We start from the raw sequence: 27,923 nt of genomic DNA, 5'->3' as shown, positions 1-27,923 counted from the left end.
TCCTAATCCAACACCAAAGGGTTTGAAGCAAACACCAAAATAACCACATACTGTATTTTTTCCCCGGGGAAAAGGGCTCTCTTGCATAAAAATTACTTGCATAAAAATTACCATTCAAGGATGGCACAAAACTGCTGAAGAAAAAACTAACATTATAAGTGCAAGTGTTCATTTCGTACATTTAACAAAAATCAGCTCACTCAAAATGTTAGTATCATTGAGAAACGAAGTTTGTCCTGCATATTATTCTAAATTCACAAAGAATTATTCAACCTACTCACGTTGTGCATTATAAGACTCAGTGTAAGCGCAACGAAGAAGTGGTGATTGGTGATATTACAACATAAAACCACAGTCGACCCCTGCATATTCGCAGTTCACCACCTGCGGATTTGCATATTCGAAGATTATTTTTTCATTCTTTTTTTTTTTTCCCACTCACAGTGTGGTGTCGCCAGTTGCCTATCCCTGCCATAAGGAATACTTCTTTAAAGTGGAAGTCAACCCAAACATATTTTTTTCAAGAATATGTTCTATGCAAGCCCACTAGTTGAAACAAGGTATTCTGATAAATATTGCGTTTGTGGAATTAGAGTTAATCCACCCATTTTTAGACATCTCCGGGGGCGGCCATTTTGTCACTTCTGTCGACTGAAAATGACATCACAACTGCTCAGGGCTCAGGTAACGACCAATCACGACTGACCTGTTTTCTGAAGCTGAGCCGTGGTCGGTCGTTACCTGAGCCCTGAGCAACTGTGATGTCATTTTCAGCTGACAGAGGGTGGCAAAATGGCCGCCCCCTGAGATGACTAAACAGCTGTATTTTACTTTTTAACTTGCATTCCACAAACTCAATATTAATCCTAATGCCATGTTTAGACGAGTGAAAGCACATAGAACATATTATTGCAAAGATTTTTTTGACATGCCCTTTAAACAAGGACAGCCACAGAAATGAAGCAGAAGTTGACAACTCCATTTTTGAGTTGACGTTTGAATTGGCAACAGTCAGAGAGACTGAAGCCAACAGTGAAAGCTCCCTGATGGATGCTCCTTGAGGCCAGGCCTCTCGCTTGAAGCACGTCCATCAATTTTGGTTTTGACGCTGTCAGCAGCCTCTTGCAAACTGCTGTGTTCAACTAAACAAAAAACAGACCTCGCTTCTTCCCTCCCCCCAAAGACATGATAGTTGTGTCCTAAAGCGACCATCACTTGAGTGTCAGTCAGGAGATGCTGATGCAGGTCTGCGATGGGCTGCTGGCCAGTGTCGCAATGAATATGACCGTGTAACTGCATTACTACAGTGCTACATTGTCAGTCTTGTCTAAATCAGATGTGGAGATTCACTTTCAGGACAGGAGACGCAGCAGACAAGCTGAGACGCATGCTGTGTGTAAAATAACCTTTTAATGCCATTTCAAACTTGAATGCAATCATGCGCAACATTGTTGGCAAAAGGGTTTGAAAAGATTAGACAAAAAGACAACTCAATAATGTTTATTAAGTACTTATCAAATATTTCCACATAGAAAAGCAATCAAATATATATATATATATACTGTATAACAGAACAGTTAAGTGATTAACATTAGCACATATCCGCAACTATATTTGGATTTATTTATTTATTGTGCAAGTTTATTGTATGATTTAAAAAAAAAATAGTGACAAGGTCTAATAACAAAAAATGTTTGACTGGCTCGTAACTTTGTAATAAATTAGCACATGGACATAATATCATGATGACATCATACATGGATGGATGAGATCAGCACATTTTTCCACTACATGAAAGAGGATTATTGAGTCAGCTCATCAAAGGCAGTTTTAGGTATGACTGAGATGTAGTTACATCTGTGACACGTTAATAACTTAAGACAAAAATAAATAAACCTAGAAATGCATACGATGCATTGGCTTGTTGAGAAGATGTCAGTATGTTCATAGCCATGTTCTACATGATTATTTATTTAGTTCTCCAGTGTTGTGGTGCTAAAGCCGTCCTCGTTGGTCCCTCTTAAGAGTCAAGAAAGAAAATAATGCACGTTTGAAATCAAATTGACTTTCGTCACTGAACAGACACAGTGCAACATTAGCAAGTTAGAATAATAAAAAGTCCACTAGGCAAATCGCCTAGTTTGTATTAAAAACACTGACGTTGATTTTGTTTCTATGTACTATACATTCTGACAAACTCAGAAATCAAACTTGTAGTAGTCGTATGTACTTTTGAAGTACATACAATTGACACTAAAAACTACACTTCATTGTAGAATGCTGAAAGCTCCTCAGTGCAGACCTGTTCTGTCTTCAAACATCTGCGTCTTGAAACGCCGTACAGTGCATGGAAAAAGCACGAGGCTCCGCCCACTTCCTTCAGGGTTTGTGCTCGAGTTTTAGACCACCTCGTCGGATTCCAGGTTGTACTCCTCATAGAGGGCGTCCAGGATGCTCAGTAGCCTGTCCATGGCGGGCAGGTAGACGCCGAGGTCTCTGTGCATGCCGCTGGCGAAGCCGCTCTTTAGCTCGTCGCCTTCTGTCGTCACCAAGGCGGCCGTGAAGCTCTGATAGGACGGGGCGGCTCGCAACGCCAACTGGAAGGGGGGGAGGAAAATAAATCATCAAAAGCACGTCACGGTCTTCATCTGCGATTCGGGTCATACCGCAAAGACTCCCCGGACCACCCATCCGTGATACTGGCGAAGGGTCTTGCCGTAAGCGTGATCTGAAGAAGAGGACAATTACAAATACGAACTCTTTCACAGGCAACTTGACTCGCTGCGTTTCTACTGACTGAGTGCTCCGTGGATGTCTTGCTCGCCCGCGTTGACCTGCGACAGGAACTCCTTGAGGAATTTGAGGCCCCGCCTGAGCCACAGCAGAGCCTCGGTGGCCGAGTTACGCACGTGAGCCACCTGCGAGTGCACCTCGTGCAGCACGATGGACTGCAGCGTGGGGAAGCTGGCCGGGTCCGACATCAGCTTCTGATTGATCTTCTACAAGCAGGAAATGAGGACTTGGGAATCGCTTTGAGCAAAAACAAGTGCTTCGCATAACCTTAGCGCTTCGCACATCCACTCACCTTGATGTTTCCCACAAAGTCCATTTTCACTGGAGCAAAGACGGTGGGGCCAAGTTTGTCTGAGAGGGCACAAACAAAACCATTGTTCTTTGTCCTTTGCAGGTAAAATACTGCAAGAATAAAGTCAAACTCAAAGTCCCAAAATGTCACAAGAAAAACATTTGGAAATATTACAAGCAACTATTATTCAAGTTAAAAAAAAACAACAAAAAAAAACTAAAAATTATGAGGAAAGCATTATGGGTTGTAAAAAAGTAATATTTAAAAAAGACGATTTCAATGATAGTTTCTTTTTTTTTTTTTAAACCAAATTCAGAATATTGAGGGAATTAAATTAGAATTTCAATGGAATGACGACATTGCAGTGTTTTTTTTTCTTTACAAAAATAAGGTCATAATACTGCAAGTTCTAAACTTGTACAAAGAAATTTAAATTCTTACAAAATGTGAACACTCACTGACAACTCCATGTTTTACTCTAATAGTTACAATGTAGGAAGAGGGAAACAATGCTGTAAGGGGAAAAAGGGTAGACAAATCAAGTTGTAATATAGTGAGAATAAAAAAATATACTATGAGGATAAAGTTGCAACATAAGAGAAATAGAAAAAAAAGTCAGGAGAAAAATTTGGCTAAAACTGTAATGCATGTGTTTATTTGCATTTCCAAAATGACACCAGTGCAATGATTTAAAAAATATATATTAGATGCATCTCACTAGTGTGCTATTTTTAGACCAGGCTACTCATGAAGTTTTGGGAGGGCACCAAATTGATGACCCCTAATTTATAATAAAGTGGAAATACTGCAACCACAAGGCTGGAAAATGATGAGGAAAAAGTGGTTGCGTTTAGTTTGGTAATTTTGTCATTCACTTTTTTAATTTGCAACCTCTTAAAGTAACGTAACTATATTAAAAAAAAAAAAAAAAAAAAAAAAAAAAAAAAATCAGGCAGTATAATTATTGCAACCCGGCCGACCCATGTGGTCCCAATCCGTCCCTCGTCTGTGACAGCCAATCGGAGTCGATAACTTAATTTTCACGTCACGCGCAGGCTCTGCAGAAGCAGACATGCCACCAAATAAAGGAATTATTAAAAAAATAAAAACGACACACACAGACGTGGTGATCGATGAAATAGAATCAATATGGGGCACATGTCATTGCGTCTGTGGGACCAAAAGATACACAACATTGTTTTCTTTTTTTTCTCTATTTGGCTGTGTGTCAGGAGTGTGGCACCCGCGTGTAATGCACGCCCGTTCTCGCCGCTGTTTGGCTGAGTCGGACCGACCGGGCGGGTCTGAAATATAGACGAGAACTCGTGGACGGATTAAGCATAGGCGTGTTGGAATGTTTAGCGGGTGTCTGGGGGATAAGCCCAATTAGCAATTTATAAAACAACTACTTACTCAATGCATGTTCCTTTTATCTAAAGAAGATATCCAATGTAAATAAAGACTCACGCATTCTGAATTTGCTCGTCTATTTTCTTTTACAAATGTCAATGTGTAATTGCCATATTGGTTTGTGGTTAACCTGTTGGCTAAAATAAAGCCATTCATATAGAATTAGATCCTTCAGGCGGAAGAACACTATTCTTTTCAAGAAAAAAATACAACTTTTACAGATAATGGTGTGACTGTTGTTCTCGTAATATTACAAAGCCCTTCTCCTAACTTCTGTTATCCTTGTCATGCTTCTTTTTTTGTTGCATTAAAAATGTTGCGTTATTATGTCAGGGGTTCGTAATTTTCCCTTTTCATTCACTTTTCTTAACTATAAATGAAAGATATTTTTTTTATAGATTTAAAAGTTTTGTAGGCTGGCATGAGCATGAAAATTGCGGCTGTCACAGATGACAACGACGATGATGATGATGATGAAATTCCCAACTTGGGTGTGAATGAAAGAGGTCAAATCCAAAAGAACAAATCCATTTTGTGAGCCCATCAACCGTTTTTCTTTGCATTGGCCAGTCATTAGATACCGGTGGTGCATGTCAATAAATTATAATACAATAAGTTCATTTATTTCAGTAGTTCAATTCAAAAAGTGAAACTAATATGATATGTATTCATAAAACTTTTCAGAATTTCTGTATTAAAAATCCAAATTTTGTGTTTTCTTGGATGTGACGTACAGCCCAATCATCAAAATTATCTTTTAAAAAATCAAATCATGAAATAATTATTTTTTTATGTAGTAAACTGAAATAACATACTGTATGTTTGACAAGTTTTCCCCAAATATTTCAACTTATTGAGAAGAACCTACAAATTAGCTTCTTGACTGAACACTCACGAGTGTGCGAAGGTTCATGAAGGCGAGAGAAGAAAAAAAATACAACTAAGGTGAGCAAATGAGAACCAATTTAAGGGTTCCATCCATCCATCATCCAAACCGCATGGGTTGCTTTAAAAATTACATTATGGCACCTTGATGTGTGGATATAAATGGGTAGATAGATAGCTGTGTAGCTATTTGCATAACTGGAGGGATACTTTATTAATTTATGAATCCCCTAAGGATCATTAAATGTTCAAGAATGCCCCTCACAAAACTGAGCATGATCATGTTTGTTGAGGTTGAGTTTTTTTACAAATGTCTTTTAATTCTAAGTGGATGTCATTGGAAGCATCTGGGAAGTGCACATCCAGAGCAAACCATTTGAATTCAACGTGACACAATAAGCATTTAAAAATTTTTTTTTAAAAAAGGCACCAAAGCGACTGCAGATGTGAAGGACAGACAGAAAGCATTTAGAGCGCGTGAAGGACAGAACGAGCAGCAATGGCATGAACAGAAAAGAAAGGCAAACACTTGAGTGGCCTTCTTTCAAGAGAAGAGATGATGATGATGAGGAGGAGGAGGACACGACTGGGCCTACCTAATACAGGCACTATCGCATAGCATGAGTCCAAAAACTCTTGCGTGGGGATGCCATTGTCGTCATCCAGCTTTAAATCACTAAATCTAGAAAACAAAAGGGAGGGAAGCAGATCCAGACGGCACAATATTAAACACGTCGTCGACTTTATTTGAGCAATGGGTGAAAGGAGACAATACAGAGAAGGAAACAAAAGCCACAGAGAAACACTTCAGAGGCAGGCATACGAGCTGAGAGATGACAGTGCAGCTTTTGTCTACAACATCCCAACAATGGCGGCACACGCAACTTTCCTCCATTTTCTATCGACTAGCGTGCCCCTGTCCCGCTTTGTTCACTAACAGTCAGGAAAAGACTAAGATAGATTTATAGTGAGGAAAATAAAGACGACGTCAGACTAACTTCAAACAGTTGAAATGTAACGCCATTAAATCTCTTATTATTTCTTTGTGCTATAACCGTATCAGCGGAGCATATTAGAAACGCATCACATTTACATCGGTTCATACCTGTGACTCATTGTGCTGAAAAAAGTCTCCACTGGCTCAGCGGAGTCCTTGAAAATCTCTTCTTCGCAGTCGGCCTCGTCTCCATCAGGAAGAGCTTCCCGCCGAGGCTCCTCGCCGCCGCTCTCCGCGCTTTGGTCCATTGCGCGAGTCTCCTTTTGCTCTTCATCTTCGACGGCCGCTGCCGAGCCTTCAGCCTGAGAGGGATTGTGGGTTGCGGGAGGAAGAGGATCGGCCTGCTCCTCCTGGATGGCGTTTTCGCCGTTGGCTGTGTGCATGCCTGTGTGGCAAACGGGAAACACGTAAAATAACAATGCAGACGGAGACAGTAATACTTATATACAGGAATTTGGATAGAGATAGACCGATATGCTTTTTTTCAGGGCCGATACCGATTATTAGTAGTCAAGGAGGCCGATAACTGATATTTGGAGCCGATATTCATTTTCATTAAAAAGGAAAATATTGGCATCAAAATCTAAAGAAAAAAATGACTCTTAACTTTGTTGTAACATCTTTAAGCATGTTTATTGAAGAATGTTTCAGGTTTGCATCATGTTGATTTTTTAAAAAATCATTATTACAAGACATTTTTGACAGTATACATCTCTGTTATAAATTCTAACAAAATGTTCAGGGAGCACCCTGTCTGACAAATGACAAATGAAAACTTAAACAATAGCCCCATGTAGTTTTCTACAGTAAATGAAAATTTCAACTTTCACATGTCTTTGTTTTGATTTCCACAGTTTTAAATTGATTTATCATCCCCATCGGTCAGCAGAATTTTTAAAAAGGCAGATGCCGATATTCGTCAAAAAGGCAAGTATCGGTGCCGATAATCGGTCTATCCTTAATTTTGGAGCCGATCACCGAGGTAAAAACAATAAATAAATAACCGCTCCGATCAGAGGATGGACCAATCTATTTAAACAATTTGTTCATTTATTGTACAGTTGACCCACTTTATTTGAGGGGAACTGGGACCAGCCCGGCCCACGAATAGCCTGTGAGGAGTTGGGCCTCTATTTTGTCCAAATTGTGCGAAAGTGTTGTTTGTCTAAATGTGCCCTGCGATCAGCTGGCCACCGGTCGAGGGTGTAATCCACCCACTGACAACTGGGATAAACTGCAGCAGCGTAGGTACATGAAGAAAAGTGTTCTAGAAAATGGATGGCCAGGTCATGGCTGTTATTGTAATAAGTCAAAAGGACATTAGTCAGTGTCTCCTCTAAAAGGCAAAAGACCTTTGTCCATCACTTTCCTTGACGCATAAACAACAAACAGGACATTTGATCGGTGAGGTCGTCACTCGATATATTTTGCCGACAGAAAGTGAGTCCTTGAAGAACTGGACTTACTTGAAGGGGAATAATGTTGACGTTCTGGTCCGTCTGGTTCATCCGGGGCTTCTGCGGAAGAGTCAAGGCTACGGCTATCATGTGACATCACCTCTGTTTCGGACAAATCTCTCCACCTGGGATATAGTTACAGTGTAAACATTGTCTCCTTTCTTTTAACAGTGAGGTTACGTGACGCTTAGCGGTACTTACTTCTCTCCAAAGCTCTGGTTTAACTGATTGACAGGTTTAATCTGTAAAGAGACACGAGAGGCTCACATGTTTGCTGTGCTTGATCGCATCAGGCGGCAAAACAAACACACCTTCTGCGGTTTGATGGCGGCGACGGGAGGCGAGGCCGGCGGGCTCTGCTTGGACGCATCTGGCGTGAAAGTACGATTGGCTATCTGCATGCACTCCTCCAGGGTCTTGAGGAAAGTGGTGCACGTCGACTTCACCATGTCGCCCGTGTCTATGCCGGTCTGATAAGAGAACATAGAGCATATCTGATGCCAGAGGTGGGGGAGACTTGGGACCTGTTTGGCTAAAACTCACCAAAGACTCAACTTGACTTTGACTTGACTTACAGTGGATCTAAAAAGTCGATACACCCCTGTTCAAGTCCCATTTTTTGCAACAAAATAATTCGACCAAGACAAATCATTTGAAAACTGTTTTCCACCATTGTGTTACCTGTAAATTGTACAATTCAATTCAAAAAATGAAAACTTTTTGAAAGGGGGTGTAAAGATAAACAACTGACATAATGTGGTTGCAAAAGTGTGCACGCCCTCTAAAAACAGGCTGTGTTCAGAATTAACCAATCACTTTAAAAGTAATGTAAAATGGGAGTCAGCACACACCATTTAAAAGTGATTAAGCCCAAATCAATTTCAGCTGTTCTCGAAGGCTTTTCCTGACATTTTAGTACTCACATCTTCCAGCACAAGCAATGGTCTGCAGAGAGCTTTCACGGCATCAGAGGGATCTGTTTGCCTTTTTATATTTTCCATATAAAACATTGCAGTTTGCTTTTCAATAAACAAGTTAATGGTCACATTAAAGGTGGAAAACGTTTTGAAATGATTTCTCTTGACTACGGTACATCTAACTTCATCCATCACTATAAAACCCATAAAGTCAGGTAAACTATGTTAACTTCGCATTTAAACTCACCGGCAGCTGTTCAAACATTAACTAGCTTCACGTAAGCTGTGTCATAAATTGCGTAGACAATAAAGTAATAGACAATATGGAGACTGGCAGGGGACTGATACGGCTTGTTTACATTTCAAAAACGAATCGCTTACGTCTGCTGCGTCACCAAGTTCGTCGTCATCATCCTTGATTTTGTTCACTTGTTGAAGAAGAAGGTCACAGTACAACCTGAGCTCTGACATCTTCGTCTTTAGTGCTTCAGTGTTCTCTTGGAGTTCTGCAAACAGATATTAAAAACACAAATCATGCTTGGTGGATGAACGCAGCAGCATTTACAATTTGGGTTAAGTGCTCATTTTATGATGACACATTTACCCTTTTCTCTTTTTGTTCGGTTGTCCGTCAGGCACGCTTTTGCTGTTCCCAGAGCAACCAGCCATTTTTGCCTCTCTGCTGCATTGATGGCTCTCAGGTAGAAGTACTGTTCTCCAGGTATGGTCAGGTCAAGCCGTGTGGAGTCAGACGGATGAACTAACAGCCAAGATATTGCCAAATAGTCAACATGCCAGCACAATGAAATAGGTTGGAGCAGTTATTCACAACCGTGCGATACGAGGAAATCGTTGTAATACACTATATTTTTCTCACATTTTTGTTTGATTGTGTGCCATTTTAAAAAAATGCAAACTTTGTACTTTGTCTCAAGAAAGGGTTAAGAGTGGGAAGTACAAACCTTGAATTTCACAAACTGAGATTTTAATGCTCCCCTTGCAGCCTTTCCAAGCATCCTCTTGAGAGTCATAGTAGGACAAAGTTCCTCCGTCAAGCACAAGCCATCGAGGTTGCCACCCTGGAACAACGTTTAAAATAAATACACATTAAAAGTGACTTTCTTTTCGTCGTCGTCAAAGCAAATACAGTTACAGTACATGTAGCTCAAATGTTTTAAAGTTTGAGGAAAGTGACAGCTTGTTTTAAAGCCCCAATTCACGTTTAAATCTATTCAAATGGCACATAAATGAAACCATCATAATCATGACACGATTAAGTCATGTCAGTTTCTACAAATCGCGGTTGATGGAGCACACGCAAGAGTCTGATGCGATTAGCATACGTTAGCTTAACCGCTACCTCTTTATGTTATCACAAACTCAACGCTGACGTCGTCATGCTAGCTAGCTTCCATCACGACTGCAGCAACATCACAATAAAAGTGAGGATAACGTACCGCTTATGTAATTGGTCCATTTGTGTAGTATTCCCTCCATCGCTGAGGTGTGTTTTGCCATTCATTACTTGTTTGTCATGATAAGATTAGGCGCACAGCTGACTGACTACATCCACTGCATCTGCCCCCAACTGAGATTTGCGGAGTACAGTAAACACACACATGCAATACATTGCGTCTACGTTGGTAAAAGTACGTAAACTTTTTCAAGAATACGTTCTAAGCGGCCACTCTCGTCGTATCGTCAGAGGATTTGCGTCATGTGGGTGCGGATTTAAATAAGTGACATAAGCAAAAACCAATGGAATGATAAAGTTTAGATATAGGGCGGGACTTTAGCAAATGACCCAATAAGAATTGGAGGAGGGAGACTTCTTGAACAGTGGTTCTGTTCAAGAAGTTTGGTGCCACGTAGTTAACATAAAACACCGTTATAGTATAAAGTAAACACCGTTATAGTATAAAGTTTATGAATATGATTTAAGGAGCCGATTTGCAAACCTCGTGAGGACGCGTTGTAAGTTCATTTAACACAATGATTTTGGTTCACATTGCCTCGTTATTATCGTTTGTAATTATGCTAGCCCAAGGAGGCAAACTTCCCGACCCTGAAGTCAAAATTGAAGTTCTCCATAAACCTCTCATGTGTCACCGCAAGACAAAATATGGCGACATGCTTCTTGTACATTACGAGGGATACTTGCACAGCAATGGCACCATGTTTCACTCAAGGTAATGTCTTGAATTGACGTCAAATGTCACATCAATTACTCTTGAACTAATTCACTGATGCTGTTTTATGTTCTGCTGTTGCACCACTACAAGTATCATCCATCCATCACGCCACACGAGTTCTTCATACTGTCAAATTCTAATGTGCATTCGTGTGCCTGTCTTCCAAAATAATATTGAGGTATACTTGCAGCCGCCTTGAAGGTGATAAAAATCCAGTGTGGTTCACCCTCGGGACCCGAGAAGTGCTCCTAGGCTGGGACAAGGGTCTGCAGAACATGTGCACAGGAGAGCGCCGGAAACTGATTGTCCCTCCGTCTCTGGCCTATGGGAAAGAAGAGAAAGGTACATTCAATATAGTCTGCAGAAACGAGAGAAGTACACTGTCAAACATTGTTTATTTGCAGGGAAGATCCCTCCGAGCAGCACCCTGCTTTTTGACATTGAGCTCATCGATATCCGCAATGGGCCGAGGTCGCACGATTCTTTCCAGGAGATGGATCTCAATGATGACTGGAAGCTCTCCAAGCAGGAGGTGTGGAATTCTTCTACATAATTTTCTGATTCAGTTACTTAGGATGCACTCACACTCTGGCAATCCAAACCATGATCAAGCACATTTGATTAACAGTGTGAGCGTTTTGTACCGTGTTCAAAGCATGGCACAAATAAGGGATGAGTGAGCACCGATAGAGGCCTTAAGTCAAGGTATCGAGAACTGGCGAACGCTGCCGATACCAGTCACTGATGCCAGTCACTGGTGCCCTCTTGTGGCTGTTCTGCTGTCAGGAAGTAAATGGCTGACAGAACATTTTTCTAAGTGATCTGCATCACTGTCAATCTTAAAATGCAATTTCTGCAAGTACATGTATGTTTGTTTCTAAGGTTTACATTACATTACATTTACATGCTTAGAGTGCATTATTAGTATGTTGCTACCCAGAGCTGGGCACTTAACCCTTTTTAGCTGGCTAATTTACTATTACTGTCCCCAACAGCTCAATTGCATAGGTCATGTGAATCAATGCGGCAGTTGTCGCTCGCGCTGACGCGGGAGTAGAAAGAGGCCTAAAAACGTCACACACATGAGGGCCGATTAGTGGGTCGGGCTAAAATCCACTTCCAGCCATGCTTAGTCCAGCCCTTTTTAAAAATTTGTCAGCCCCCGCTCCAAAAATGGGCATCCAGCCGGGCCGCAGGGTCCGACCGGTCCGGCCCCGGGACGGACTGCCCAGCTTTGTTGCTACCAAAATGTATATGTTTGTTTACTCAATTTGGGTGGTATGATGACTTTCTCTATTATGGTATTTCATGCATGTACTTTACATACAGTATTTTCCCGCTTTCATCAAAAATAGAATGTTGTTATTCTTCAGTGCATTAATAATGTCTATTTTTTCCTTCTCAATGCAGTACAGGCAACCTGGCGCTTTTATTTACTTTACAGAGAGTTTTACTCACCTGTCTACTTTTTTGTACCTATATTTTGTAACGTGAATTGTATTTTTACTCTGGGTGGTTGTATTATATTGTATTTTATCTTGAATCCATTTAATATTTTTTACCCATTAAAAAGACATCTTTAGCCGTATATTTTTTTGTTTCAGGAAGAAAATACAACTTTATTAGCATTGCATCGAAATAAAATCTCATATTTGTACTCTTTCAATCATTTACTACTATGCAGTGTAGCCTCTTTGGATAATAAAATAAACCAAACCACTTGAATGAAGCCACAAAGAAAGTCAAGTCGCAGTCATGCAAAGTGATTGTACGTGTTTGAGTGCGCACATATTAAGTGTCATTGTCTGCATCACAGGTGAAGTTGTACCTGGAGAAGGAGTTTGCGAAACACGGCTACTCGCCAAATGACACACATAACGAAGCAATGGTGGAGGATATCTTCAAAAATGAGGACGAGGATAAAGACGGTTTCATCTCGGCCAGAGAATTCACTTATCAACACGATGAACTGTGAAGGACACGATTCATCAACACTCACAGGCTGAATATCTACTTTTGCTTTTAATGTATTGTCTTACCTCTGAGCTTGGGTTGTTTACTTGGTTTTGTGAATTATATTCATGTGCTCAGTCAACATGCACTGAAAATGTCACCACAGATGTATTTATAATGGAAGGTTAAGGAATTTTTTTTTCAGGAAATAAAATATTTAACTATAAAACAATTTGAGGTCTAATGAAAGTTGAGTTTGCAGTCAACCTTGATTATGGCTATTCTCTCTTGTCACTAGAGGGCACCATTGTACCTGACACGCTGTTACCTAGTACTGTACTGTATTTTATCGCATTTCCTCAAACGTTTATAAACTCGATATAATCACATCCAGATTCATTCCACAAAGTGTGAACTATTATTAATTTGTAGTAAATTTTTTAAGGCACTCACTTAAATTACACTTGGCAGTGGACTCCTAAAAACGAGCACAGTAAAACAACCTTAATGGAAAACTAAGGTACCCTAATGTAGAAGGAGACTTTATGAGTTCATTAATTGTGAAGTCATGCTGAGCAATTTATTACAGTGATTCTGGGGAATGTTAAAATTCTCAATCAAGATCACCTACAATACTTGCATAGGGGCACTGCAGTTTGAATGAGGTAACAAGCACAGACAGTGAGACAAATCGAATCCACATAGCGGTGAAACATGTTCCCGCAGAAAAAAAAACACACAAAAAAAACCACTCGAGGTATCAGGCGTGATTCCATCCTGTGGGCCACACCTTGATGAATAACTGGAAGAGTGAGAACATAGCAGGGCTAAACTTGAGATTGACTCAAGAGATAGCGGCTTCTAGATAAAATACTGTACATGACAAAAATGTTGCTTTAACAAGACAAGTGTCAACTTCAAACCTTGGCTTCTGGCCATCAATAGCCAATAAATTTACATTATAGAGCCCCATTGAGTTGCATGTGTGAGGTTGCACCTTGAAACCACTACCACGTACACGCGTTCTTAAAACAACCACTTGATGAATAGTATCGTAATCAATCACCAGCTGAATGTTGTATGGAACAGGGTTTCCATGATCTCATGTCTAAGAGAGAGGAATATTTGTAACATATTGACAAGAACAAAAAATGTAAATGTAACACGGCTTTTATTTTTCTCAACTCTTTTGTATCCAGACACCAACTAAACATGCATCATTCCCAACTGTATATATATATATTACTGTGACAAAACAACATGATTCAGAGTAAAAAGACAAAAATAAACATCTTTACGAAACAAATCTGTACACACGTTGCAAAAAAGTGCTTCATGAATTGACCAATTGTCTCGTCTCTCACCCTTTTCAATATTGATCACTTCTCTTGACCTACAATGTCTTGTTTCCATAAAAGTTGGATGACATTCCCACAAATGATTCAGGAATTGCACGCGTGGGAAAGTTGACATGTATTTCACACGTTCACAGACTGCACACGGCGTACACGGGAGGGTGGCGGCGCACTCTTCAAATAAAAAGGGAGGAGCTTGTAAACATCTCGGATCCTGTGCTAAATCAAACATGACGGTCTTGCCACTCCGTTACAGGCAGAAACAAGACAAAGTCAACGACAAAACAGTCATGCTTGAAAGAAAGCTCCTCAAGAGCATCGTGATCATAAATGGCTCTCCTCGAGGTGGCTTGGATTTCCTGGTAGACAGAATAAATATGCGTCCGTGGTGGTGGCGTACGGCAGCTAGAATAAGACATCTTCGTGCTCTATCATGAGTTGCACCACAAGCTTCTGCTGCCTCATGTCGTTCAGCGTGGTCAGGGCGTTCTGCTCGGGGGGTTGCATCAGTGTCGGACCAAAGACGATGCCCAAGTTCTCTGAATTCATTAAGTTGTCCTTCTCGAATGTTGTTACCCTGGAATGTGAAAAGAGAAGCTTTGGCAAGGATCTAGTGCTAGTAATTCTCAAAGCGTAGTACCACTAGTAGTATGCGCAGAAATACTGAATTAAATACAACTAGCCTGAGCCCTAGCCCTATTTAACTTTTAAAATTAGGCATTTACATTTAATCTTTAAGAACTGTTTATTTTTCAACAGTTATTGAGGTGCAATTTTGAATTTACGTGCAATACATTTGAACTGAATCATTATGTTAATACAGTTATTTTATTTTTCTATATTTAAGCACAATTTTACTTTTAAGGAATAAAATCTCTGCCTTGTTAGTGATGAATACTTGGGCCTACTATGCTACTGTATTTTAATGTAGGTCATTATAATGTTATTTGGTGAGTTAAGTATTTTGGTGGCGGTACTTGGTGTAAAATTCGGAGAAGCACTGATATAGTGGGCAAGTTTAACTTATATTGCATTACACAAACAGACATCTATTCGTTTTAGCACAGCAATGATGCTAAAGGGCAAAGTGAAAGGAAAATACAGCAGAACCTCCAAAGTCAAACAACCTGAAATCCTACAGGCTGGAGATAAAAAAAAAAAAAAAAAACCTGTATCAAAAATTTAAATAAAAGTTCAAGCCATCATCATGTGTAACGACATGCAGAACGTATGAAACATCATCTCAGTGAGCATCGAAGCATTGGTTCGCAACTGACACTGGGAGATGCATTTTCATATTGTAGCTAAGTCGCAAGTCGCGACCCACTTTAATTGACATGACAAACAATTAAGAAAAAGTATCGTTAAAAAAATAACCTTTAAAAACGGATGTGTACCATATCAACTGTTATCTATGCCAGAGATGTATAATGACTGGCAGAACAATTAAAATGCTCTTACATGACCACAAATCATTATTCCAGTACAAATACTTTTAGTTGAAATTTTTGTCTGGTGATGTGTTGTAGGCATTTTCTAATGTAAAATATGTGTCTTGTTTAAAAAAAAAAAGTTGGAAAACACTGCTGTAGATGATGACATTAATTCCAGCAATACCTATAAAACACCACCAGGTGACAGTAATACTGCAAATAAACAGGTTAGCGATATATGCAGAAAAATAAATGTACCTTTTATTATTGTTTTATGGTGCACGATTGCATGTTTGAATTTTGAGGTCGCATCGCAGTACATATATATATTTGTATTGTGTTTATAGAAAATGTCTTTTGTGTCCCACCTCTTGAGGTGAGCCATCAGGTAGCGCAGGGTCTCATAGTGAGCCGGAGGAAGCTGCAGCAAACCCTCATGGACGGCCTCCAGTCTGCATTCAGCATTTGGAATTTCTGCAGGAATATGATAAATATGAGTATCATGTTAAAAGAATCAAAGCGATGTCAGGCAGCAGTGGCCAGAGCAGCGAAGGGTCCTTACTTGCAGCCTGAATGAATTTGGGGTACAAATCAAAGGTAATGACAGGGATGGGGAGGTCTCTCAAGTAGAGCTTCAGAGCACCAGCAATGATGTTGATGTCCGCATACGTACTGGCACTGATGTCAGCTTTTTCACCTTCTGTTGACAAGAATGCAAACAATGTTTTGGAGGCGAGAATACAAGCCACACAATCACCTGGATTCACAAAACTTTCCCAGTGTAGAATGTTATGATCAGATTTAAAGTCATTAAGATTTTAGCTTTACCAGCACTATAGGGTGTCAAATTATAGATTAGTGTTTGTCAACTTCCTTGAAGCAAATTTCTCACAGCACACAACCAAATAAAAATGTCCCAAAAATATGATGACTAAAATAATGATCTCGTGTCATTTTGCTCATAAATGGATTTACTTTGTGTTAAAAATGTGGCTGTTTAATTGAACAAAAAACTGAGCCTTGACTTAATCTGTTGTATGAATGATAACAGGTGGATACACAGGTTTATTGTACCTTCTGTGTGAAATGATTTTTCTTTTTAATAACTTCGATGATTACTGTGTACAGCTTAATCAAAAAACAGAATGCAGAGCATCACATTTTTCTAATATAATATCAGAAACAATCTAAATCATTTACGATTAGAAATAAAGTAGGTATTGGCCTCTAATCAACCCCGCACCGCCGATGTGCTGAATGAATTTGTATGCATTTCATCTTTTGAACTGAACTAATGAAATAACGGTAGCCCCCACGCCCCCCAAAAAAAAAGTGCCCCGAAAGAAGATTTGGAAATCTGAAATGGATTTCTGAAGAAGAAAAGGCCAATGTGTATATTTTAATGTGATGTTCTAATGTACTGGTATATATATATATATATACATATAATACAATACTTGTATGTAAATTTTTTTGTTTTTATTTGATTTCAATTTATTTGTCTTCCCCCCCCACTACCTATTTGTATCTTCTTTGTAATATTTTCAAGCAAACCTCTCAGCAACGTCTTTGCTGTAAAAGTAAGTTTTTCAGCTTGCTGAAAATGCAATGTGAAAATTTGAGAAATTTGAAGAATTTCAAGCACCCACGGGAATGTTGTATGTTATTTGATCAATTTTAAACTTCCTTGTCGAAGATGGTGCGAAGGCGACAAACCTCTATCAAAGGCGAGTCTTACGTCCTCGATGTGCTCCGAGAAGCCAGACACTCTGTAAAGACCTTCAGATTTCATACCTGCAACACAACCGTTGGGAGGGTGTAACACATCTGCAGATGTAGCACACATGTAAATACACTCTCCGCCATTTTACCTCGGAGCTCAATCTCTCGGATGCAGAGATCCACCACCATGGGCCTCGGGGTGTTGTGGGCCTTGACCAGCGTGGTGAGGTCACAGCTGAACACTTTCTTTATCCGCCGCAGGTCCGGTTGGCAGTCGCTGGGAACCAGTTTGGAGCACTGTTTGTGTACATTCAGCCCGCAATCTAGAGAAATGAGATAAAGAAAGGGGCATCAGCCTCGTACACATGATAACGCAAACACCACAGCGGCTGGATTAAGACCAAGTGAAAGTGACGTGCACTGTCACACCGCACGGCCGCACCTCCTGCTCTCTCTCGGTTCACTGCGCAAATAGTAGATAAAAACAAACACGAGAGCAGGAAGTCATTGTAGCTACATGCAGAGTGTTTCTGAGCTCTCTGAGTACAGATTTGGAGGGGAAAGAAGGCGAGTCCCCTCGCAGGGATGTATCAGAGAATAAATGGACGGTTAGGAAAGGAGTGAAAGAGAGCAAAGATGTTCCTCCTGCTTCCAGAAGCACATGAGGTCTGATGATAGAGGGTGTGCCCCAGGCTTATCGGCATGGAAAATGCATCAACAACAAACGCTGTGTTTTGGGGGAAAGCCACCAGGTCTTGATCTGTGCCTGTGTTTTTGTGCCTGTGTTCCGAATACGAAATCTTGTGACCTGTTAGTTTTATTTATGTTTGACCTGTCAATAACCTTTCATGCTTACATAAAAGTCACTTACATATTTTACTTGTACTGTTGATTGATCGACAAAACAAAAACCCTAAACTCTGATAGGTGTGATTGCGCACCAACAGACGTCATTATCACTACAACATCAAGTTGCAAAATTAACATTATCAGATGTCGGTCTGTGTAATTCAATTATATTAGACCAGAATAGCTCAGTTACATACTTCGGTGAGATGTGTGGTTGCTAGTCAATCGCAGGGCACATATATAAAAACAACCATTCACATTCACATTCACACCTGTTGATAATTTCAAGTCTTCAATTGAAAAAAAAAACACTTACTCATTTTTGTTAAAATTATTAGTATGAGCTAACAGAAGTAGATTGGCAAAATAATTTGTAGGGAAAAAAACAGTAATTCAATTTTTTTGTTAAGAAACCACCACACCTAAAGAAAAACAACCAATCACTTACACGTTGCGTGACTGACGAGGTGTTAATCATTTCTGTACACTTGTGGGCACACTCAGTGCATTCAGTTTGCTGAAACTGTTGCACAATATGCACCTACGGTTTAGCAACAAAATTTAAAAAGAAATAAATAAATTCTGGGACAAAACAAGTTCCTGCCTTTCAGAGGTGGCGAGGATGTAGGAGGTAGTGTGAACAGATGCGGAATTAGCAACGTTTCTGCTCGACAGGCAAATTCATCACCTCATTTTGAATTTTCATTAATTGCACATTCCCAAAAAATAAATCTTCAAACCGATAACATTGAGTGTTATAGTAACACTCCATTATGAATAAGTCATGCTACCAGCATAGCAGCTGTGGCTAACGTTGGCTTGTTTACAGTACTCATGTAGGTCAGCGAGGGGCGTGGCTTTCGTTAGAGACTCAAGGAGCGGGAGGGCCAGTTAACTGCGGCTACATTGAAATCTTGCTAGCAGTTCTTAAACTACAAAATCACCTTTTAACCAAATAGACATGCTTTTGGTATGTGGGAGGAAGGGTCAATAACACATTTTTTTGTTGCTGTTTGTTCCCCGGGGACAATATTTTCCAACTATTAACATGACTTTGGAGATTATAATTAAGGAGAAATGAACACATGTTGCTTAAAATATGCGCTCACAAATGTTTCTTTCATGACAATGAATAAATGTGCTTAGCCGGAAGGCTGAAAACTGCCCACCAAGGCATAAATAACTTCAAAAGCACAGTCATTGTTGGATGAAAGTTCTATGAAAGCACAATTAGGATGCAGTTTCAAAAAAAACACAAAAACAATAAATTATAAGTTAAAGGGGAAGAAGCATTTTTTAAATCAGGGCCCTTTTGAGTTTATATCAAATCCTTAGAAGGAGAGCTGTGCTAAATTGATGACAAACAGTGTTTATTGTTGTATGAGTAACATGGGTTAAATGTTTTGGACTTTTTATAGCAGTTCTTCTGTGTTTTATTGAATTTCAGAATTACATGGCGGACTGGATCAGATGCTCTCACGGGATGTGTATAGCTCACAGGCCATAGTGTACCAAACCCTGATCTAAGTGTTGACTTGACGTGATATATAGTAATTGGTGGTCCATCTCACACACAGAAAATAATGTTAATCTCGGCAGTGGATGCAATAAACATTCAATGTTTCCCAAGTGACATGTTGATCATGACGAGATCCTCATCAAAGCATTTACAGAACTATTACGCAATGTGATATGTTTTCTTTCTGTACAAACCCAAATTCCAGACAAGTTGGGATGTTGAGTAAAACGTAAATAAAAACAGAATACGATGATTTCCAAACCCTTTTCAACCTATATTCAATTGAATACAGTACAAACACAAACTATTTAATGTTCAGACTGATGTACGTTATTACTTTTTTAAATTTGATTTTCTAAAATATTTTCTCACTTTGAATTGTATGCCTACAATACATTCCAAAAAAAAGCTGGTACAGGGGCAACATAAGTTGAGGAATGTTCAAAAAACACCTTTTGGAGCATTCCACAGGTGAAGATGTTAATTGGAAACAGGTGAGTGTCATAACAGGATATTAAAGGTTAAGCTCAGTTATTCACAAGCAAAGATGGGGCGAGGTTCACCACTTTGTGAACAACTGCGTGAGCAAATACTCCAACGGTTTAAGAACATTTCTCAATCATCAATTGCAAGGAATTCAGGGATTTCATCATCTATGGCCCATATTAACATCAAAAGATTCAAAGCATCTGGAGAAATTGCTGCATGTAAGGTGCAAGGAATGATTTTAATCTCTAAAGAACTTGAGAGTTACAATTCCTGTATGAAAAGCACTTTATAAATAAAGATTTTAAAACTCATTTCAGCAAGATCATTTCAAGCCACATTCTACATGCGTTACAACACCATGGCTTTGTAGTAAGCGGATGTGAGTACTAGACTGGCCTGCAGTGCCACACCTGTCTCCCATTGAAAATAAAAGCAGGTCTAAGTTGTGGCGCAGGTGGTTTAATGCGACTTTGGTAGATTTGATCGAGGTGCAGGCAGACAGATTCTGAGCTCCATGGATGTGTGTGGTGGAGTCATCATATTTCACTCCTAAATGACAATAGACAATAGCATGCATGCTCTGTTAATACATCTTTAATACATTTTAAAACCACCCCTCTGAACGCAGTACAGATATATGGGGTTGGTTGGGTGGGTATCCAAGTACCCACTTCACAGTTGCCCAATTAACCTCACCTTCAAGTGGAAATCCTCGTGCACTTCCTTATAAACTCATTTTTCGCTCGTCGATCTCTTATATGGACTCCAGCAAGTTTGTTTGTGCTTCTGCCAGGTACATCGCGCCTTTATTGTACTGAATTTAAAGCGTACGGGTGGAGCCGCTTCCATTGGCCGGGAAGCTTTTCGGCTGTGTTCACTCCCATAACGGCGCAAAAGCCAATTTCTGTCTGTGTGCGTCTACGAAAATACCAAACGAAAGAGAATTCCTCTCATGCGCACATTTAGACCGCTCTTTGCGCTAGACTTGGGCATGGAAATAGAGCCCTTAGTGTTTTCAGATCCCAAACGCTCATTGAGTGTTGTTAAAAAGGAAAGATGATGTAACACAGTGGTAAACATGCTTGTGGTAAAGTGGGAAAGTGTTGCATGAATTTGCAATCCACTGTATTCTGTTTTAATTTATGTTTTACACAATGTCCCAATTTGGAGTAGGACCCATGAACCAACAAGACATTCTTTGTCTAGTGAGTGAGTGCTCCACTATGGAGTTACCTGAGCAGCGGACACCTTGGGCAATCAGGCCCCACATGAAGTTGGCACAGTACTCGCACCAGTGTGGCCCTCGAAAGGTGTGTACCTGCAGGTGGAGACCCCGTGATTACAGGCACATAAACACAGTGGAGCATTGCACCTCCATGTCCCAGATGGAGAAGAACGCTTTTGATGGTCTGCACAGAGCTCACTTTCAGAGGGGACCCTTAGTGGTCGAAAGCAGAGCATGTGCACATACAGGGCAGATTAAAGGATTTACGATTATGTGTCTGGCATCTGCTGCAAGGCAATCAGATACATGGATGTAAATCTGCAAGCCCAAGTATCATATGTGCATCCCAAAGCATTGCGATGATGACACCTGTGCGTAGTCAAACTCACGCACACCTTCAATATGTGGGAAGAATGAAGTGGACATACGGCAGGTGCTCAGAGATTTGCTTTTTGTTCTCTTTTCAAAGCCAAACGCTGGAGGCCATTAGAACTCTGAAACTTAATATACATTCTCAAAAAGTGAACTTAAAACTACTTCTGTCTTACAGACAAGTATGAGTGTTTACAACAATACTACAGGACATAAAATGGACTATAATTTTATTTAGAGTCAATAGACTAAAACAAAGAGCTTAAAATCAATGATGATCAATGCGCTCTGCTTGTTCTCGGCTATGCCCATTAGTTACGCGTATTGTGCAGGAAGTCGGCTGTTTGTGCTCCCATCAGAACAACATATGGAGCAAACAACACTTCGGCCGGTAATGATCAACGTTTAACAAAAATGTTCAGACAAAAAAAAAATATTAAAAAATCAGCTTACCTTGAAGTTATGGATCTTCTCATAGGAGCACTGCTTCTCGCTGGTGTCTTTCAAGGCGCTCTGCCGCAGCAGAGAGGACGAAATCTGTGGACAGGAGGCCAACAGTTTGAGAGGCTTCCACAAAAGTGTCCCTTTGCTTCCCAGTTTGACTCCCAGTGCAAAAGCCAACAGTTCCTGTCGCTTCCGTTCTTGTCTTTTCGCCTTGTGGTTGGTCAGCTCCCCTGCGCGGTTATTTTCGGCCTCTAACCCGGACTGTTCCAACAAACCCTCCATCTTCTCCGGAGGAAGATGCGGAAGGGAGTTGGTGTCGGCCCGGTGAACAAGTCCAATCCACTCACTCCCCTCTCAGCTTGGAGGGCAACCGACGACTGATAGCGAGGGGATGGCTCCACTTCTGGCCTGAGAGAGTGTCAGCGGGGGGGGGGCTGCAAGACGGGTGGTGGGTGGCCTGAGGGCTGGAGTGTGCCTCGCACAATGGCCCTCTTTCACACGCCCAGAAAGGAGCGAGAGAGAGAGAACAGCCTCTGTGATGGGGAGGGGCTGTTGCTGTCAGGACTGTTTCACACAGCTCAACAGCTCTGTAAAGCAGGATCAATAGTGCAGACACCCTCTTTATATCACAGAGCACTCTTACATTAGCTCACTGTCTTCCGGACACACTTCACGCCACTTAGCTGCAGATTCAAATGCCAGCAGCACGCAGAGAGCCAAGCAGGGTCTCCTAAATGTGTCACTGGCTGCCTCGAAAACAGACCTAAGATTATTGAGCCGGACAGATCAGGAGCTTCTGTCCTCATCAGTCAAAGAGATCGTGACCTCCATCTTTGTCAGCTAGCTGGTGGAATTCCCCACCCTGACACCCAGATGTGGTCTTACCCCGAAAAACAGCAGCAAATAACTTCCACCAGTCACAAGCAAAATTCAGAGAGGACCAGCGGAGCCAGACCAGCAACTAGGGGCGGTGGGGGGATTACTGCCATAATCCTGACATAGGGAATAATCCCAGAGTGCTCAAATCCATGTAAAAGAGCAAAGGAAGCTCATTTGCCGCTCTGCAGCCATATGGTGGTTTACCAGTGGGCGGCTGTTGGGATGGTCAAGATGAATTTGTGCACACAAGCAAGTATTTAAGCAGACAAGAAGCCTGTCAACTGCCCTTATTATCATTCCATAACAGTACAGTTTATTACTATTATTATTATTGTTGTGTGGACCAATTAAAACAGGAGAACAAAACCACACAATTTACACTCGACAAAGTGATAAATAAACATATGAAAAGCTAAATTGTGCTACAAAAACATACCGATTAACAAAGTCAAACCTTTAAGGTCGAAAACAATTGACTGCAATTAGCATTGGTTGACTTTCAAACACCTGGATCTGGGTAGGGCACAGGAGCACTGGCCGTCCCGAGATATCCGTGGCTCCCCCGAGGAAAAAAAAAACAGAGCTCCGCCAGTGCTTTCAAGGTTCTAATCTCAAAACTAATGTTACTCCGGGTAATGCTTTAAGTAAATGTCACACAAGTGATCGTAAACAGAAGGTCATAAAATAATAATTAAAAAGAACTAAAGAAACTAAAACACTCGCCATGTGAAGACAGTTGACACATAACAGAAAGGAACAGAAAACCACTTGTTGGCAAGCTTTTCTGGTCATTTCCGAGCATGCGTTGGCCATTATGCTTTCAAGCTGCTATGATACTAATGTAAACACATCTGCGTGGTCATTTATTTGTGTATAAAATTACATTTCATTTTTTGATTATACTGTCTATTGTACATGTTGAACATTTTCAAGTTAAATGACTTGTTTTCATTACAAGTTTCATATTTGCATTATTGGGACTCGTCTGTGGTGGCATCACAGACAAAACAGCCGAACAAAAGCAAAACACACTCGTGGTAGTTAATCCTTTGGATGCACATTGAACCGAAGTCTCAAGCAGGATTTGCTGACGTATCACATGACACCATGCATGATGTTGGTTTGGCCTCTCTTTGACTTTTGAGAAACATTTTTCTCGGGGATTCTCGTCGGATTTCAAATGAACTTTGTAGTTCCCACTGCATGAAACTATTTTGTTTTTGTCCTGATGCTTTGAGTACAATTAAAGCAATTCGGCATCGATTGACATGACAGGTGAGCATATTTGTCATTGTGGGTGACATTCTTTGAGAAGACCTACACATACCAGAGGATACAATTTAGCATCCAAGTCAGAAGGGACGGATGAGAAATCTACCACTGTGAGATATTTTAGCCTCAAGAGGGGAGGAGGGGTCCAGACGAGGGCCGAGCTTTGTCTGCCGGCAGATGGCCTCTTGTCTGGCCGAAGAAAAAGCATGGAAGGAAAGGACAAAAGGTGGTCACACGCAACAAGCTCGGCTTTCTTTTGGAGTGGCTTGACTCCTTTATTACTAGTTTTTGAGAAGGCACAGCTGAGTCGACTCCTGTGAGTTAGAGCTTGCTATCGTGGCATAACAACACAGTGGCCACTGACAGAGTTAGACAACAGAGACAAAACAGCAACAACAATTCGCATAGTAAAGAAAATCACTGAAACAAAGTTGTCACACTCTTGGAAGAATGGAAGAAACAGCCACTGTTGTTCATCTAGAGGAGGATGTGTACATCTATCTACAATATTGGCTGTGTTAGCGGCTGGAACTAAAAGGTTCACTCGCTACAAATGTGCACAGAAGTTCGGATAAATACAGCTTACATTTGACCTTTTCATGTGATAAAATTAGGGCTATTTACTGACAGAGCAGGTCATTATCTGAACAAACAACAGAGCCATTACTGTGAAAATCATTCCAGGGCAAGTAACCAGACCAGCCTGACCGGCACCTCGCTGATATTCAGCCAGTCAGAGTGGTGAAGATCAGGAGGAATGTGGTAGAGGACCGACCGCATTCGGCATGCAAAATGAATCTAACTCAGGAGATAAACCTACAGGCCGAGTTCCCCTTTCGGCCTCTGGGAAGCGTTTTGGTTGCACTACGAGCCACAGCCATGCGGCGGTGCATTAAAAGGGTAAATATGTACACATATTGAACATACAGTGAAGCCACTGTGCAAGTGAAGCCTCAGGGCGCGGCTGTGAGAACGGTAAACATGAAGGTCAAAAAGACTTTTCCACATTTAAGCCATCAGAGGTGAGCTGTGCTTTTTGGATAAATCCAATCAGGCAAAGAAAATAACATTTGGTATACATCACCTCACAGCTCAGATCATTGCGTGCAGTATGAAAAAAATGTTCAAAGGGAGCTGCCGACATGCTCGAAATGTACACAGGAGGACTTTCAGGACATTAAACACTGCTGTGATTCAAATAGCAATTGACGATTCTTGGCTGGTACCCTTAAAAGAAACACAGCAAGGCATTGTAAATCAATCGATGACATGTTGATCGATGGCCATTTGCTGTATTAATGTCTTGAGTGTCAGGTTACAGAGAGCAAAGCGACGACTGATGCTGATAGCACAGCTGATGCTTATGCTCGCAGAGCTCTCATGTGTTTGTCAGTGACAAAACCCCCCTGAAGGGATAAGTGCTCACCACACACCGATAATTGATTCATTAAATGTCATTAATTTGTTCGGAGGAATAATGTGTTGTGTAACTTGTGAATGAAAGAAACAACAACCGGAAATACAGAGCACATACATTAAGACTGCCCCCTAGTGGGAAGCTCTACCATGAAGGAGAGCAACCTTCCTTGAGTGGAAAGACATTCACAGACTATTACGGAATTAGTCCGCAGTGCCGGTGAAAACAATGTGCTTTTTCGTCCCAGCGTGGATCAGTGTGTCTGATATGCATGCCAGTGAGAGCAAAGGGCCCCGTCCCCTCGGTCATCATTACCTTTCAGAGGAGGCAATGAAGCATGGCAGCAGTGAACACACCCGGAGGCGGCTTTCTGATAATGTGCACTTAACTCCCAGGACAACGCGTCCTCTAAAATCACTCTCGTCCCACTGTTAAAAATGTTCAGTAGGGCAGAAGGCGATCAAAATCACAGTATCGCTCTGGATCTGTGAAAAGGACCAGACCATGGACATCCATAGAGCGCTATATTACCGTAAGTCATAAGTAAGTACTGGTAAGTGTCCCTTTGATGACAGTTTGGGGCTAGTTCAATTAGTTGCAGAACATATAGTCATCCAGAAAATGGTTTACTACAACACAGACGTATCACTCAAAATAAATAAGATTCCAGGAGATGAATCTTAAATGTTTCAAAATTAGGCCAGGCAGAGTGATTTGGCTCTCTGGTGTGAAAATCAAAATAAAGTCGATTCTTGCGCGTGTGCAAATATTTGACAGCTGGGTTCTGATAAGAAACCTAATTATGATTCCTGGAGATTAAACTTTATAAAGGAACCAATGTACTATACTGTAAACATACCATTAAAAATGTCCATTAAAGTAAACGGTTTCACTGTTTCTCTAGCGTTCTCTAGATCAGGGATGGGCAACTTAAATGCTGGTGGGACCCACAATTTTTCATCAGTGCTACTGGGGGGGCCACATAGGACCACACACTTTGACAAAAATTCTATTTTAAATATGAACAAAATACGTGCATATGTGTAAAATATGAGCTGTTATTATATTTCATTTTTGATAATACCTTTTTCAATTCATGTATAAAAGATCCACAATTCCAACCCAACAACAGCGGTTTTGAAGCAAACAACAAAATAACCATATACTATATTTTCTTCCAGTGCAAAGGGCTCAAGAAACCAACATTAAGTGCAAGAACTCTCTCTTTTTTTTTCTTTTTTTTACAAAAATGAACTCACTCAAAACGTTAATATTATTGAGGTACTACGTTTGTCCTGCATATCATTCCCCAAGAAAATGATGATACTATTTGTTGTAGTATAGGGACCAAGACCCAGTGCAAGTTCAATTAAAACATGTCTGCCATCTAGGGGTGATTGACGATATTACAACTTAAAACTACAGTCGACCCAGGCATATTTGCAGTTTGGCACGTGCGGATTTATAGATTCACTGACTATATTTTTCCCCAGTATTTTTTCATATTTTGGATTCTTCACGTTTTTTTCTGGGATTTTTTTCTAATATAAAATACTGCTCAAGCACAACCTCCTACACAGTCTTCAGTAACTTTTTTGTGCCATTTACATTCAACAAATACAATTTCACTTAATTCGGGTTTAACTGTATGTGGGCCACTGACATAGATGTACATACTGTAAACTGACCTGTTCATCCCTGACAAAGGTGACCCTGCGGGACTCCGTGCGTCCACGGCTCAGCCTGTGCACCATCTTGTCCTTCAGCAGCGAGGTGTAACCTAGGTGCTCATAGATGGGGTTTGCAGTCATTTTGGCGATGTACTCCGCCGCCTTGGTCTCGATGTAGAGGGTGATGAGGGCGTCCGTGACGAGGTCGTGAACAGACTCGAACCTCTTCTCGGCGACAAAGTGCTTCCCATCGTAGAACAACCTGTAATTGAGCGTCTGTGGCCCGAATCTAGATGGAGACACATGGTTTGAGCAGTTTGTGTCCAGTAGAGACAAGCAGGCTGGCTGAATGAGTTTAGCGACTACATAAACACAGGGTGG

General features: G+C 40.8%; 3 protein-coding genes across 4 annotated transcripts in view; 1 reads left to right on the top strand and 2 right to left on the bottom strand.

Moving 5' to 3' along the window:
- Positions 1 to 1,484: 1,484 nt before the first annotated feature.
- On the bottom strand, positions 1,485 to 10,399 carry plekha8 (pleckstrin homology domain containing A8). The gene is made up of 13 exons (XM_086038916.1): positions 10,209 to 10,399; positions 9,714 to 9,830; positions 9,356 to 9,511; positions 9,133 to 9,257; positions 8,146 to 8,304; positions 8,036 to 8,076; positions 7,844 to 7,959; positions 6,486 to 6,762; positions 5,977 to 6,062; positions 3,086 to 3,144; positions 2,798 to 2,999; positions 2,667 to 2,728; positions 1,485 to 2,597 (listed from the first exon to the last, which is right to left on the bottom strand). Exons 1-13 carry the CDS (start codon positions 10,267 to 10,269, stop codon positions 2,400 to 2,402), a joined length of 1,659 nt encoding a protein of 552 aa, XP_085895042.1. The 5' UTR covers positions 10,270 to 10,399; the 3' UTR covers positions 1,485 to 2,399.
- A 191-nt stretch (positions 10,400 to 10,590) lies between these two features.
- On the top strand, positions 10,591 to 13,128 carry fkbp14 (FKBP prolyl isomerase 14). 2 transcript variants are annotated; one of them, XM_086037622.1, is made up of 5 exons: positions 10,591 to 10,725; positions 10,793 to 10,940; positions 11,134 to 11,285; positions 11,348 to 11,475; positions 12,760 to 13,128. In XM_086037622.1, the coding sequence occupies exons 2-5, from the start codon at positions 10,852 to 10,854 to the stop codon at positions 12,916 to 12,918; spliced, it is 528 nt and encodes a 175-aa protein (XP_085893748.1). In that variant the 5' UTR covers positions 10,591 to 10,725; positions 10,793 to 10,851; the 3' UTR covers positions 12,919 to 13,128. The 2 variants fall into 2 exon arrangements, with proteins under 2 accessions (XP_085893748.1, XP_085893746.1); XM_086037620.1 differs by having other exon boundaries at positions 10,595 to 10,940.
- A 922-nt stretch (positions 13,129 to 14,050) lies between these two features.
- chn2 (chimerin 2) overlaps positions 14,051 to 27,923 on the bottom strand; it is a 24,719-nt gene continuing 10,846 nt past the window's right edge. The window contains exons 7-14 of the mRNA XM_086037619.1: positions 27,561 to 27,831; positions 22,314 to 22,397; positions 21,497 to 21,581; positions 17,556 to 17,729; positions 17,401 to 17,478; positions 16,247 to 16,384; positions 16,053 to 16,158; positions 14,051 to 14,828 (exon numbers count right to left, since the gene is read on the bottom strand). Of these exons, the coding sequence (XP_085893745.1) occupies positions 14,657 to 14,828; positions 16,053 to 16,158; positions 16,247 to 16,384; positions 17,401 to 17,478; positions 17,556 to 17,729; positions 21,497 to 21,581; positions 22,314 to 22,397; positions 27,561 to 27,831 (1,108 nt within the window). The 3' untranslated portion in view covers positions 14,051 to 14,656. The remainder of the gene's footprint in view (positions 14,829 to 16,052; positions 16,159 to 16,246; positions 16,385 to 17,400; positions 17,479 to 17,555; positions 17,730 to 21,496; positions 21,582 to 22,313; positions 22,398 to 27,560; positions 27,832 to 27,923) is intronic.

The sequence above is a fragment of the Filicampus tigris genome, chromosome 8 (genome assembly GCF_054856515.1).
Source record: "Filicampus tigris isolate MCC_2025a chromosome 8, RoL_Ftig_1.0, whole genome shotgun sequence".
NCBI lineage: Eukaryota > Metazoa > Chordata > Actinopteri > Syngnathiformes > Syngnathidae > Filicampus > Filicampus tigris.
This window is presented reverse-complemented; position numbering and strand designations above follow the sequence as displayed.